The sequence below is a fragment of the Balearica regulorum genome, chromosome 25, assembly GCF_011004875.1.
Source record: "Balearica regulorum gibbericeps isolate bBalReg1 chromosome 25, bBalReg1.pri, whole genome shotgun sequence".
Classification (NCBI taxonomy): Eukaryota; Metazoa; Chordata; class Aves; order Gruiformes; family Gruidae; genus Balearica; species Balearica regulorum.
In genome coordinates this window covers 3,510,574-3,525,440 of record NC_046208.1, presented here as the reverse complement: position 1 = coordinate 3,525,440, position 14,867 = coordinate 3,510,574, and the positions used below count along the sequence as shown (strand labels likewise).

General features: G+C 55.0%; 1 protein-coding gene across 3 annotated transcripts; it reads right to left on the bottom strand.

The window, feature by feature from the left end:
* Positions 1–1,000: 1,000 nt before the first annotated feature.
* On the bottom strand, positions 1,001–14,506 carry KLHDC8A (kelch domain containing 8A). Of its 3 annotated transcripts, none has more exons than XM_075775922.1 (7): positions 14,154–14,506; positions 6,416–6,482; positions 5,812–6,244; positions 4,421–4,585; positions 2,932–3,147; positions 2,435–2,536; positions 1,001–2,218 (listed from the first exon to the last, which is right to left on the bottom strand). In XM_075775922.1, the coding sequence occupies exons 3-7, from the start codon at positions 6,185–6,187 to the stop codon at positions 2,025–2,027; spliced, it is 1,053 nt and encodes a 350-aa protein (XP_075632037.1). In that variant the 5' UTR covers positions 6,188–6,244; positions 6,416–6,482; positions 14,154–14,506; the 3' UTR covers positions 1,001–2,024. The 3 variants fall into 3 exon arrangements, with proteins under 3 accessions (XP_075632037.1, XP_075632039.1, XP_075632040.1); XM_075775924.1 differs by lacking the exon at positions 14,154–14,506 and adding an exon at positions 13,563–13,679; XM_075775925.1 differs by lacking the exons at positions 2,435–2,536; positions 14,154–14,506 and adding an exon at positions 13,563–13,679.
* Positions 14,507–14,867: the final 361 nt, after the last annotated feature.

The following is a 14,867-nucleotide window of genomic DNA, read 5'->3' as shown; positions in this document are numbered from 1 at the left end:
CAGCTGGGCTCCGTGCTCCTCACCGGGGCCTGGAGCACAACCCAGCACCGCTGCAGGCAGCTCCTCCACCCCGGCCGGAGCTGCGCGTCTGCCCCAGGGGTAGAGCTGAGCTCCTGGCTGCAGGGAGGTACTGGCATTTTTACAACCTTCCAGAACACGGCGCCTGAACAACCGAAGCATCAGGACCACAGATGGGAACACGACAGGGGATGGGGACAGACACAGCTATACCTACGTACGCAGCCAGAGACAAGCAGGTGGGATGTAAATAATTAGCGAGCAGGCTGTTAGCTGCCGAGCCGGTGCCTTTCCCCTTTCATCTGAGCTAGGCGGCACTTTGAGATTAGAGAGAGGGGACTTAGACCTGACAGGGCTGTACTTCAAAAGGAGCCACTCGCTCCACCGCTTCCTAGCAAATACCGAGAGGCAGGAACGGTGTCGTCGGGCGTGTGTCCCCCCCCCCCCCCGCCACGGAATGGGCAGGAGCCGGTCCGGAGGGCACCGGCCCGGTCTCACCGGAGGAGATGCCGGCGGTGGGTCGGTCCCTGCCCTCCGGCTCCGCTGCCGCCAGCCCCGGAGCCTGCGCCCGGGAAGCACCGAGCAAGGAGCCGAGCAAGGAGCCGAGCAAGGAGCCGAGCCCCGGCCGGCCCCCCCCCTCCTCCCCCGGGCCGTCCCTGCCGTTGCCGCGGCCGCCGCACGGTGTCCTCGGTGCTCCGCAGCGGTGGGAGCGGGGCCGGCCCCCGCGGAGCCCCGCAGCTGCCCCCGCACCCCCCCTGCGCAGCACGGAGGGACTGCAACAAGAACACACCCACCCCCCGGGACCCGCTTCCAAAGAGGGATGGGACACCTCGGGCAGGAAAAGTGACGGCGCAGTGCCCAAGGCATGGGACACAGCACCGACCCCAGCCACGGCTGCCTGCCCTGCGCCCCCCCCCCCCCTTTTCAGTGGGTCCCACACCTTTTCATACAGCCCCAGCCCACAGCACAGCCCAGGCTTCGCTGAGGGCTCTTCTGAAGACAGCTTTTAATGGTGCAACTGCTACAAGCTAGAACTGTAACCTGACAATTCCCGTGAACCGCCTGGGAAGAACAAGGCAGCGATGGCCAACGCCGCTGCCCGGCCCCGTGGTGAGAGCACTCGGAATCAGAGGCAGGGCTCACTTTTGCTCCTTTCTCCCAGGGCTGAACAGAAGATCCCAAATCACTAAAGGAGCTAAAGAAACAGGTTGGGGCAGCATAGGTTGAGGCCATCTCTGTGTGAACCCAGCAAAGACAGTATTTGTGCTAGTCCCGTGCCAGAAGTAAGGTCTTCCCTCTAGCTAAAACAGTCTTTTGGGCATTCATCCTTCCCAGGAGCCTTGGCAGCCCCTCGCTCCAGCTTCTGCCAAAGCGACAGTCAAATGCTACAGGTTTGCAGGAGCAGCCTTGCTATGAAGGCAAAAGAACAATCCCCTGGATACGGCTGCAGGTTGGGAGTTTTTCTCATTGCAAGCCAAGGGGATCTGTGCAGGGAAGCACACATAGATTCCAGGGTGCTCAAAGAGGGCAACATCACAACAGTTCTCCCTGAACCACCACTGACCTGTCTGGATAGTCCTACCACCTCCGAACCCATCACCTTTGGTAGTGGGTCAGGATGGCTGCAGGGAGGTGCTTACCCATCCCTGATCTCCAGCGTCTTTCCTGCTAGCAGGAGATGTGGCACCACAGTGCTGCAAGCAGTTCCTTCATCTGGGTTTCCCCACAGAGCATTGAAGATGATCAGAAGGGACCCCTGGCCAAAGTGCTCCTTCCCTCCACGGGGCAGCAGCAGAGGAACAGCAGCCCTGGCTGCAGGCTCCTGCCAGCCACAGCTCCTGAGCAAGGCTGCGTTCAGCTACCAGCAAGCAGAGCCGAGCTGCGGGGCTCCCAGGGCAGCTCCGGTGGTGCTCACCCAGCCTCAGCACTGCCAGGAGGTGCCCAGCACCACCACCAGCGCTGCTGGAGGCAGCGAGGGGCAGGGTCCTCCTCCGGGCAGGAGCCAGCTAGGAATCGGAGAGGCACAGTGCCTCCACGGCACTGCTCAGGCCCTGGCTCACCCCGCCGACAGCCAGCAGGCAGTTCCGCACCACGATGCTGGAGCAGGCGCAGCGCGGGGTGGGCATGGGCGGCAGGCTCTCCCACTTGTTCTTCTCAGGGTGGAAGGCCTCTGCGGACTCCAGGACAGTCGGCTGGTTTCCTGGAAGTACAAAGCAAGGCACCGGATCACCTGGGAAGCACCAACAAGCATCCCTTGTCTGCTCTGGGATAATATCTGTGCTCTGGACCCCCTCCCCCTTATGGGGTCTGTTCTCCCTGCTCCCTCAGGCCAGCCAGGGACAGGATCAATCCCCTCCATAACAACATCTGACTCACATATGCTTTTAAAGTGTCACCACCATCCCCAGTGCCTCACCTAGTCCCCCAGCCACCACAACTCTGCCTTTCAGGTAGCCAGCCACAAAGTCTGCTCGCCTTTTCTTCAGGTAGAAGGAACGCTCCATCTTCAACCAGCCACCTGGGAAGGACAGGATAGACTGGGCATTGCAGGACCATCCACTCCTGGGAAACCATCTGCCTCTCTGACCTCCTACTTGCTTGTGGAAGTGCAGTTTTGCTGCTGCACCTTGAGGTAATAAAACCCCATGACACCAGGGTCAGCTTCCTCACCACCACATCTGGAGGGAGCTGTTGAACCCAGCTGCCTCGGGGCCATGGTTTTCCCTCCTGCTGCCTTGACTTGTTAAATCTTGACTGCAGGCTTTCCTCTAGGCTGGGCTCAAGGCACCAGCGATCCAAGGACTCAACAGATGACAGCTCTGTGCTCTGCAAGGGTGGCAGAGCCCCAAAGCACAGCCTTGCGTGCCACCCACCCCGCTCCTCTGGAAAGGACAGAGCTGGGACAGCCCCCACCTTGTTCCATGTCAAACATGTCCACGGTCCTCATGAACTTGGGCTGCCGGTAGAGCCGTCCCTGCCGCAGACCCCCGAGACTGAAGAGCTTGTCTTCTGTGGGCACGAAGCTGGAGAAGGCTCTTTTGTTGGGGATGTTGGGAAACTTGGTCCATGACCTGGTCTCTGTGTCAAAGACCTCGAAGGCATTGATAGCGTACTTGGACTGCCTTCCACCTGGGGCAGGCGAGAGGGAAAGAGAGGGGTCAGCTCGGCTCATAGCACCAAACCAACGGCAGCAGGAACCAGAGGAGCCTCCTGCGACAGGCTGAGAGCAAGCAAGCTGCCAGCCGATACAACGTCCTCAGGTCTCAAGTCACCTGCATGAGGGCCTGCTGAGCCAGGTACCTTCTCACCCTTGCGCTCCCTCTCCTTTAACTGCAGGTCTGTGGCATGAAAACACTTCATTTTTCAGTGCATCACACCTTCTGCTTCCCTGCACGCCAGCAGCAGCAGGTTGCTAGCACAGGAAGGTGTTTAGTATGCACCGGTCTAATCAAGACAAATTCACAGCGGAGCAGGGATCAGCGCTCACGGAGCCTTTGCAATTCAGATGAGTTCAGCGGCAGTGCAAGCCAGCAAGCCCTGGCCTCGCTGACGGAGCAGGAGAGCCAGAGCAGCTGCTGCTTCCACCGCCAAAAACGCGTATTATTCTTCCACCCATCGGATGCAGATGAATACAGCTATTCTCAGCTCAGATGCTCGGCGTGCCTTTGAAGGCAGAGCCTGTGCTTGCTACTGGGCCCACAAACTGTTCGCCAGCAGCAAGCAAACTGCAAAATAGATCAAAGAGTCTTTTCTGGTAACCCCTAAAGAAAGCCAGGGCTGTCTGGTGGTTTGAGCAAACTCCTGTGTTTTGATCCCGATATGCTATTTGGCCACAAGCTAACAGCAACATTTCTCTGCCTTAGTTTCCCTTTCTGTAACAGAAGGCTAATGAAAACTGTCCCTCGCAAAAGGCTTCATCCAGCATTTTCCAGCTACAGCAGGTCTCTCCTCCGCCAAAGGCAGACCCTTTGTGAAGCTGCGTGGTACCTCGCTAATATAAAATGCATAGAAGTATTTTTACTCGCTAGTTGAATCCAAGGGCTTTTATCACAGTTGCAGAACTGCAAATTGGGCAAAGACCAGCTGTACCCTCAGCAGCCACGGATGGGCCTGGGACAGGGGAGGCCACTCGCCCAGCACGGAGCTGCTGCGAGACCCGCGAGCTCCCGGGGCATTCAACACTGCAGGAGCTCTCACAGGCGCTTGCTATGGAGCTGTGAATCCAAACCCAACACCGGCCCCACTCAAAACCTACAGCTGCAAGCTTGGTTTTTCTAAAATGTGTGAGGAAGCAGGCAGGGATGGAGAGGAGCGTTTCCCAAAGCCTCTTCCAGGGAGGTTTCTCAGTGCTCCGATCAAAGGAGCTGCTGCCCGAGGAGGAGGGGGCAGGACTGCTTCTTACCCAGCACGTAGATCTTGGCGCCTCGCAGGAAGGATGTGGCAGCGTACCTGGGTGTGGGCATGGCCGCCAGCGACACCCAGATGTCCTTGAGCATGTCGTAGTGTTGCAGGTAGTTGTGGGGCCGCAGGTCAGATCCCATCCCACCAGCCGCATAGACTCTGTAGTCTGGACAAGGCCAAGAAGCAAAAAAAAAAAAATCCCACAAAATTATTATAGGAAAGGCATCAGAAACACCCCTCCTGCAAAAACACACATGCCATTGTACAATGCGGACCAGAACTGTTCACTCCCCAAATCCGTATCAGCTATATCCATCTCTGGCTAATGGCAAACCTGGCTCTCCAGAACAAAATCCTACCTGCACAGCACCCACGTTATCTCCTTCAACAAGCACTTTGCTCCACAGAGAGGATTCAGGAGAGCAGCGACAGCAGCCTTGCCCTCGCGGATAGCCCTACAAGGCAGCTGAAAAAGCAGAAACACTGCACACTGCAAGGATTTGGGCAGCTATTTCTGTTCCTGGCCTCTCACACCAAACTGACCCTGCCGTATCAGTCAGGCAAGCTTATACTCAGAGAGAACACCATCTCCAAGATGGTAAACATTATTTTTAAACATTCCTTGACAGTAGCTTTTAAACCCACTTAAGCAAACAAACCAAGCAGCTTTCAAAGAAGCTGCCTGGAGATTAGATCCGTAATCCCAGGCACGGCGGGAAGCTGGCTGACCCTCAGGCACGCTGCTCAGGAACACAGCACCCAGCCCCAGGCTCTTCAAAGCACAGCAGAGTATGCTAAAGGAAATCAGTGCTCCACATCTCTGCTTAGAAATTAAAGACTGAGATGGGCTGATAAGGCAGAGCCTCACAGACATTTAACAAGCCCTATTTAAGGCAGTGGTTAAGCTTACCGAGGGGAGCTACGCAGGAGCCCCCCCGCCCCCAGGCCAGCCGCTTCCCCTCCTCGTACAAGGATTTGAGCCCATGACCATGAAGCTGAGGCTCTTCTGGCTGGTTCTGGGTTTGGACCAGAGATGTCTCCTCAAACCAGAGCTACGCTGTGACTCTGAGACCTTCGCCTCTGGCTCTGAAATAACCCCGGGTACCAGCACAGCCACGGCCCTCATGGCTCCAGGGCTGACAATGCAGAGCAAACCCCGCGTTCAGCTGCTTTTGGCCACCTACACAAGAGTTGTCTTTACCAGGTGGGATACGACAAATACACAGGGCTTAACTTGTAGGAGCACAGAAAAGGTTTTGGAGAACAACATAACCCTGTGCTATTGCCCAGAACGCTTTTGTGCCCGGTGCCTCAACTGATGGTAACCCTCCCCCCCGTCTCACCACCCCCAGACGTCCCCTCCCTGCCCTGGAAGGATTGAACCCTCCTTGCCTTTTGCCGTCACCGAGATGCCCATGGCTGCCTCTCTCAGTGAGTTCCTCTTCTTCCACTTGCCCTCATCTATGTTGTACATCTCCACTATCTTCAGCGGCATCTGATTCACTCCGACCCCTCCTATCACCATGATCCGCTTGCCCAAAGTGGCCACCGCCACCCCCGCCCGGGCCGTGGGCATGGGCGGCAGCGAGGTCCACTGGTCGGCCTCGGGGGAGTACACCTCAAAGCAGTCCATGGGGACCCCGTTGTCATCGCAGCCCCCGATGGCAAACACCTGCCCGCCGGCTTCCACCAAGGTTGAGTAGACCCTGCGGCTCGGGAGCGGGGCGAGGGTTTTCCACTGGAAATCTTTGGTATTAGCAAGCTCCATGGTGGCTGCTGGGGCGAGGCAGCATCGGTCCCTGCCGGCGGGAGGGGGCTGGCTACGCTGCAAAACGGAGCGGAGAAGCGTCAGGGGAAAACAACAGAAACACGAAGTGCAAACACCATCCTCCCCCTGGCAGAGCTGCAGGCAGCCAGGAGCAGAGCAGGGACCGGAGCATCCACGCCAGGCAGCCTCCCGCAGCCACCCCCCACGCAGAGCGGCAGCCACCGGTACCTTTCATTGCGTCTCCATTAATCCTGCAGTTCCAGATCTGCCTCAGAAGCTCATGCAGACACCGATCCTAAAAATAAAACAAAACAAAAGAGGGAGGGGAAAAAAAAAAAAGGCAAGAGAGAGGTTGCAGTCAGTTTGTTATCCTGTTTCCTGAGCATCCCCGCCCCCAAGCGACATTCAAACCGAGGAGGCTGCAAGCGTCTGCTCACTTCCCCGGCTGTTTTCCTGCCTACTGGGGAACTTTTCCTTGCGTCCTCCTTCTCTGACCTGATTTCTCCTCCTGACCCCTGGGTACATCCTCCTGCAGACCCTGGGGAGGACCCGCTCCACTAATTCCCAGCTGGGAAAGGCGAAAGGCAGCGCCCAGCCCTCCAGACCTGCACCGCGGGGCTGTCAGGGAGCGCAGCCCAGGGAGGAAAGGCTCAAGCTCTCACTGGAAACCCACGGTCTTTTCTCATCTCCTCTCCAAATGGCCGTTAAGTATGCAGATGAGATTAATTAGTGCAGGAGGACAGAGAAAGGGCAAACGGAAAGGAACAAAGGCAGTGGGCTTGCTCACTTGCCAGCAGGGATAAAGGTGCATTTTGCACTGAGCATCTCCACCTTCACTGTGTAACTGGGGTTGTTTAACAATTGCCCTTAAAGTGAGATTTATCTTTACCCTTGCAGACACAGCAGCCTCTCCCATGCACGCTGCCTGCACAAACGTTTGGAAACAGGACTGTAGGGTAGAGCGAGCACTTGCCAAAAAACCCAGAGAAGGCATACTCCTGGCTGAGCACCGCTCCGGTCTAGGACAGCATCGTTCCCTCTTCTCCCCGTGCAGACTCCTGAGACTTGTCCCCACCGATGCCAAGGTCCCACTGAGCCCCTCAGAAGAGCTTCCCTGGCAGCAGAGCAGGGCTGGCTGCCTCCATTTTTCTGTGGACCATAGTTTGAAAGTCCCAGGAGCAGAGGTTTGTTTCTGGACCCACTTCTCTGCCTCCTGGCAGACACCCAGCGCAAAGCCAGTGCCCCAGCCCATCCGCTGCTTGGGGTTATTTCTTCTTCTGATACAGCACTGTGGATGTGGGATGTGAGGAGCCAACTTGTTCTCTCCTACTTAAGATACCTAAGCACAAGTAAAGCAATCGACTGTTATGGTCCTTGGGTTTCTTAAGGGGATGGACTCCCTTCTCCCAAAAAGGGAGAACCAGACTTATTTCCTGCTGCTTCACCCAGAGCAGAGAGTGAACAGGTGGGCTCTGCAAAACTCCCTGAACCAGGAACCCCGCACCCCACCGCTCTGCCCTGCCGCAGCACTTACTCCCCAGGTCTGACCAGAAACCTTCAGCTCTCCGAGCCCTCTGACAGCCGGAGCAGACAGAGCCCGTAGCTTAGCAACAGCCACCTACAGCTGCCTTTCATCACCCATCACTTCGGATGATCTGCATGGGTATCACAATGCTTTCCGGGGAACCACAGCATGGAGCAATGAGGTGGATCCCCCTGGAAGGGGGGAAGCCCCCCCGGATGCACCGGGCTGCACGCAGGGCAGAGGCACGCAGCCTGTTGCTACTGTACCGCAGACTTGTCCTGCATGTAGCACACGGGGGATGCCACATTATTTCTTTTATAATTTCAGGCCTGTTGTGTTCATCAGGTAAGCGGGGAGACGGAGTTGGCCCTCAGACCACAGCCAGGGCATGTGCTGTTATCTCAGACAGGTACAACTCAGCATCCCCACAAACTCATCTCTGCCTCAGGGCTCAGCCTGCAGGGCCCATCTGATGGGGAGATCAGTTTCCACGGTCATGTTAGCTCCTACATCTCCTCTGAAAGTGTGAATGAGAGGAGGGTGATGGAAAAGCATCAGTGAAACAGGTTTCAGACAGCTAGACTGAGATCCATCAAAATCACTTCAACATACAAGTCTGAGCTGGCATGAAAACCAATCAATCCAAGCAGGGCTATTTATTTTAACTTATTCTCCCAAATAAATTTCGGTAGTCAGCTAAACATAATTTATTGCAAAAAGAATGTGGTTGTTAAACCCATAAACACTCCTCGGGCTGTAACCCTCCAGCAGCAGGACCCTGCACGGGCACATGCGCACATCCCCGGCCCCGTGGGGGCCGCAGTACAAAGGAACACAAAGCAACAATAAAAAGCAGCAGCAAGTCAAGCCACACTTTGCATCTTCCCAGCAGCTAAGGAGAAAGGGGCAAACAACAGACTAGAGCCCCAGCTGCTCTTCTCCCTTCCCTTCAATCCCTTGTCATCTGATGTGCATCACCACCCGCCACCGCGTCAGCTCAGGGATTTTTGCCTTGGCAGTTTAAGCAGCTCTGGACTATTGCTTTCATTAATAATTTACCTTCTTTCCAGGTGAATTTTCTTGCATTACCATGGACAAATTCAGCATGGGCCAGCAAATTAGAGAAGCAGAGCCAGCTCCTATTTCCAGGAGCATGACAGATTTGCATCCTGACCTCCGAGAAGTCATTTTCTCACCCTGTGCCTCAATTCCTTCAACTATAAAGTGGATTCCTGTGATGAGACACAATCAGCATCACTCAGGTGTCTGACAGAAGCAGAACCTCATGGTCAGTGCCAGACAGTTGCTTTGCTGTCATTAAGGCTATCCAAAGCTCAAGCATAATTGTCCAAAATTGCCTGGAAATTCTTTTTCAACATACCAGCACAGCATGATTCAAAGCACTTGGAGACGGCTGAGTATTGCTGTGGAGTGCTGGGCAGGTCCTTCATGAGGACAGGCAGAGCAGAGACCTGCAAATTCAGCCCAGCTGTGGTCCGGAAAGCAGGAACCAGCAGATCCAGAGAGCCACCACCCTCAGCAGCAGCAATGCAAAGCTCTGCCTGAATTCAGCTGCCTTGGCTTCGCATAATTTGCTATTCTTCTTTTTCATGCTCTTTAAAGAAAATCAAGGCCCATCTGAACCACTGATCCCACACCCTTTGTCTCTATCTCTCCAGCATCACCCAAATCTGGCTGGAAAGCAATGCCAGCGCTGTGCCGTAGGAGCTGTCGAAGTGTGCTGGCCAAACCCACCCCCCCGTGCGCTGCAGCCATGTTCTCCTCCCAGGCAGAGGGAATTATCACTTAATTATACCAAACAAATTGCAAGCATTATTTTTTTTTTTTTCTTAAATGGCTACATTAAAATCAAAAGGAATGGTAATTGCTTTTCTGTCAGAGGAGATGGCAGACACAGTGCTGAGCCCAGTCCAGGGGCCAATTCAGTTTGCCCTTGCAGGACAGAAACTTGCTTGAAATGCTTAGCAGGCAGCACAGCACCCCCACAACCTGCCCCCGGGTCTTTGCCAAGTGTCTATGGAGCACCGCTGGGCAGGGAGAGCCCCACAGCACCCACCAAGAGGGAAAGAGGGCTCCAGTGGGACCCCTCAGTGCACGGGGTGAGCTCCCTGCGCTGTAACACCCAGAGGCTCCCTCCAAGGAGTGGCCATTCCTCACCCCCCCCGGTTCCATCAGGCTCAGAGAGCTCCTGGTTTAGTGGCATTTATTACCTGCAATGATTTGTGATTTATAAAAGAGATATGCTGGTGGGTATTAAAGTGATAGATGGGCTGAGCAGGGGAGAGAGATCTTGGTGCTGCTGAGTGCGGCTGCTCATGCTTTCCTTCCTCTCTCCGGGATATAGGAGTTTTGCTGCTCCGGGTTTGAAGTGCCCTCAGCTGCAGAGGTGAGATCTCAGCTGGAGCAGAGATCTCCACCCTCCAGCCATCGGGGTGTTCTTTTGGCTCATGTACTACCCTAAATATTGCACTGCAACTCTGCTGCATGAGCAGAGTGAAAAGGGGTCCCATTTACACCTCTCCAAATTGAAGGAAATGCAAAAAGACCGCAGATGAAAAGCCATGGAGTTACTCCCAAATCTTCTATTTTTAATGCTCATGCTGGGGACATCCAGCCCCAAGACATCACTGTACACACCCCTAGCCACACTTACACACACTCCTCTCCAGGGAGGAACTCGGGGCTAGAAACAGGAAGAGACCCGTGATCCTCTCTCAGCCCAAGGCAGATACAACTCACTACGAACCGATGCTGTACCACGCTTGTCTAACTTGCTCTGGAAAGCCTCTAGCACTTCTGCAGCCCCAGCAGCGGATCACTGCTGTGCCTCACAGAGCATCACCTGCTCAAACTGTCGCTTGGGGAACAGCGTTTGTTTCAGGGATACCACAAAGATCCAGGAAACAACCACGCTTCTCCCTGGCATCCCATCACAAGTTCACTTGAGCCATATCCAACTGACCCTTGGCTACCCCAGTAGCGTGACCCCAGACTTCCATCACCAAATCTGGGGATGGGTCAGACCCAGGACGCCCATCACAGCCCCGTCAGGACCTGTGCTCCCAGAACATCACTGCTGCCCGTATCGTCTCCCACCTGCCACACACCCACACGTTCCTTGTGTCACCAGGAGCACGTTAGAACAGACACAGCCAGCCACCAGCCTGACAGAGAAGCCTATTAGAGAAACTACCGCCTTCAGAGAAAAAGCTCTTGTACTCACCTGAACGTCAGGGCAGAGAAGCACAGGGCAGTCCTGCCACGTGCCAGCCCACACGAGAAAAGGGGCTGCAAAGCTGAGCTGAAACCAGCCTGACACACAGCCAGCATGGCAACGATTCCCATTTCTCCGGGGACAGGCAGGGACAGGGGCGACAATATGCTGGAAATAGCACACAAACACCGAGAAGAAATCACAGCTCCTGCTCCTCAGCACCAGGCAGGAGCGAGCAGCTTCATTTCAGCTCTGTCTTGGCTGCCTGCGCTCTATTAAATAAAGAGCAGGGAGAGATGACACAGCACAGACTCACACAAGACAGCTAACAGGAGATGATTCAGTGCAGGGAACCTGTTTCTGTCCCAAGGAACAGCCATGGTACGAGGCCAGGAGGGGGGACACGGAGCGGAGATCCCCAGGAATTTCACCCGCTGCCAAGGAGGGGTGTCAGGCACAGCCCCGCTCTGCCCTGCCTGCTCCTGGCTCTTCCCAGCGCGATTCCAGCTTACAGCAACACTCAGGTGCTTTCCCAGCACCGCTCCAGGCACAGGATCCAACGCACAGTTTGGAGCAGGGACCACCTCCTGGGAAGGGTCTTATTCATGTCCGTCCCCTGCGGCTCAGCTCTTCTGCTCCCAGCGTGACCCCAGACCCCACTCACCTGCTCCGAGGGGCAGAGATGGAGAAGGCGAGAGGTGCCAGGTACGGGATGCCCGGGATGCTGCGTGCACGGCCAGGCTCTCCTGGGACCTTCATCCCTGCTCTCCTGGGGGCTCCTCGGGGCTGAGCTCGGTGCTCAGTTCACCCATGCAAGGAAGCTGCTCGTGGAGGTGGGACTCCACATCTGCCCCTCCTCAAGAACCCGAAGGTAACTGCCTGCAGCTGCCTGATATCACAAATACATCCCATATTGGCTAGAATCAGGGATTTTGTCAAAACCAAAACCAGCAAGTGATGAGAAAGAAGGGTAAACACAGTGACAATTTTCTTTATGCTGTTTTCACCTATACCAGAAGGGAGAAGGATACAGCACACCTCAAATAAAACACTGAAAAGTTTCAGATGTGGGAGCAGCACCTAAACCTCCCCATTAATCGCTGTAATTGAAGTGAGCTGCTTTTTCTCCTAGAAGCACGTAGATGTCATGGTGTGACCACCCTTTGCACTGTCAGATAAACATTAGCACAGCGTGAAGAGGCCCCGTCCCACGGGCTCAGGTACCAACCGTTGCTGTAAGTAAACGCATCCTTATTTCAGCAAAGACAGAGCCAACAAGAACCAACAATGTTCACGGGACAGACTTTCCAGGAAGCTCCATGTCCACGTTTCCCCCCATTCAGCACCCAGAAGGGAGCCATAAATCCCTCCTCCTCCAGGGAGGAAGCTCGTTTCTCTGCCACCCGATGAAGAACAGATTTTCAGAGGAGCCCAGCACCCCAAAACCCCTTCATACAATAGTCCAGAGAGCTCAGCACCCCCCCCCCAGGCACAGCTCTCTTCAAACCCTCACAACTTATTCATAGCTCTGAATGGGACCAAGGTCTTTGGAAAAGCCTGGCACCTTTGTAACCCCCCCAGCACAGGAGAAGCCTGAGCTCCCATCCCAAACGCTCGCTCTCCCGTGGGGTCCCACAAAAGCCACCTCCTCCTCTCCTGTGGTCACCTGCAGTGAGGTGCCGTGGGACCCAGCCTAACGCCACTTCCCAGAAAGCCTGTCTATACCTTGCTCTATAGGCTTTGGCTGTTAATACAGTCCTAGCCCACAAGCTCACGTAGTACTAAGTCCAGGCTTTCAAGTAACTCCAACTTTTAAGCAGGAAAGTCTTTTTAAAAGCCTTTAAAAATTGGGGACTCCGGTGTCTTCTCCCTTGCTCAAACCCTGGCAGCTGAGGCTTTAAACAGAGCATGCATGAAATTTTCAGTCTGGTATTTCTGACCTCTCTTCACACTGAATCAAGTTTCCTTGCCATAGTAACAGCTACCCAGAAAAATAACAAAAAAAAAAAAATCCACTAGTTCCATGCCTTTCTCTGCAAATTACCCAGCTGGCAAAAGATACTGTTTAGTTATAAGGAAAGAGAAAAAGCATTGCAATTATAAGAGAATTAATTGTACACCAAGCAAAGAAAAAGCAGCAGCACTCACAAGCAAGCTCATTTCATCCCTTCTGTTCCCGAGCATCTCTCTTAGCGGACACACGGAGGTGCAGTTTGAAGGTGAAGACAGCAGGCTGTGACCGCTCTGACCTGCTCCCCAGCTTCACCCCTTCCCCCCATTACTGGTCCTTTGAGATCATTTCCAGCCTCATCATGCCAAATGCAATTTCCTGCGGTTGCTAATAGGAGGAAGGCAGAGAGGTCGTGGAAGGAAATATTCCACAGCTAACAGCACAGCAGTCGTGCATCAGAAGGATGCCAGGAGCTTTAGCAGGCTACAGGACAGGGAGAAAAGAGGTTTCCTTTTTTGGCACTCACTAGCACAGGGAAAGAGCCCAGCCCATCCTTTTTTCCTGAGTGGGCTTAAGAGTCAGCAGAACAAGGTAAGATTTATTCACATCGCAGTTCGTCTCAAGAGAGAGAATTATAATTTCAGCAAGAGAAAAGATAACCCACCTGCAAGACTGAAGGTTACTGCTGCCCCGGTCCAAGTCCCAGCAGCATCCTGCATCTCCTCCCCTTGCCCCCGAAGGCTGCCACTGCTCTGCACAAACAGCTTCTCTTTTGCATGGGTCAAATACAGAAGGTCTTTTTCAGGCCCTGCAGTCTCACTGGGGATGTTTATAAAGCTCCTGCGACTCTGTATTTAGGCTGCATCCCTCCAGAGGGAATGTGAAGAGCCTGGGCCAGATCTCAGCTGGGGGTAGCTCAGCACACACCCCCGTTGCTGCTGGCTCCCAGGGCCTGGTCTGGGAGACAGGCTGAAAACGCAGGATTGGGGACTACTGGGGGTGGAATTTAAAAAAAAGTAAGGGAAAAAACATCCTCCTTAACCCACTTTTTTTTTGGGGGGGGGGGGGGGGGGGGAACGGACACGACATGACCACAAACTCAAAGCTTTGTTTCTGGTTGCTTATTAAAAGCCTAGCCTGCCACTGAGAGAAAGCTGTCCTCCTCCGATGCATCCCCCCCCAATAACCCGCTGACCTCCAGTGAGTAACTCCCTCCCTCCTGCCAGGAGAGCCTGGAAAGCGCAGATGTACTCACAGCTCCTGGGAAGCCGTGCCGAGTCCAGGAGGAGCACGGCTTTCTGCTAGAAACGCTCTTCAACTTGAAGACCAAAATCCTCGGTGCCCGCAGAGCATCCCCCTCCTCCCCAGCTCCCTCCCGCACCCTCCGTCCCTCCCCGCAGCGCTGGCGAGGGGGATGCAAACGACGACAGGAGCAGCCGGGGCTGGGAGGACTGCGTGGGAGGGATGCACAGAGAAAAAAAATCAGCATAAATCCAGCGACCCTAATCTTCACCCTCCTGGAGATGTAGGATAATTAAGGAGGAGAGTGTTTCCCCATCTGGTCTTTTCCCCTGTGCCAGCAGCCGGGGGTGTGCGTGCGTACACACTGCATTACCAGACCCATGCTTAAGCCTTTTATGGCTCCCCATGCTTGCACAGGATGTTCTGTAACAGCGGCTCCCCCCGCCCGCCTTCCCCGCCTGCAAAAACAAAACTCCTAGAAAAGGGAGACAGACAAAAATAGGGAGTAGGAGTTGAAAAATAGGAGCCGACTCTGAGAGGAGGCAGAGACCCAAACGTGCTGCTGCGGCGTTCCCTGGGCGGCAGCGGGATCTGCTCCGGGAAGGGCTGGGGGTCTGCCCCAGGCTGGGTCCCGGTCGTGGCTGGGGAGACTGGCCACAGCTCGGGGAGAGCAGAGCCCGGCACCGGTGTGCACACCCGATGGACACGCACCCCACGGGCACCCACG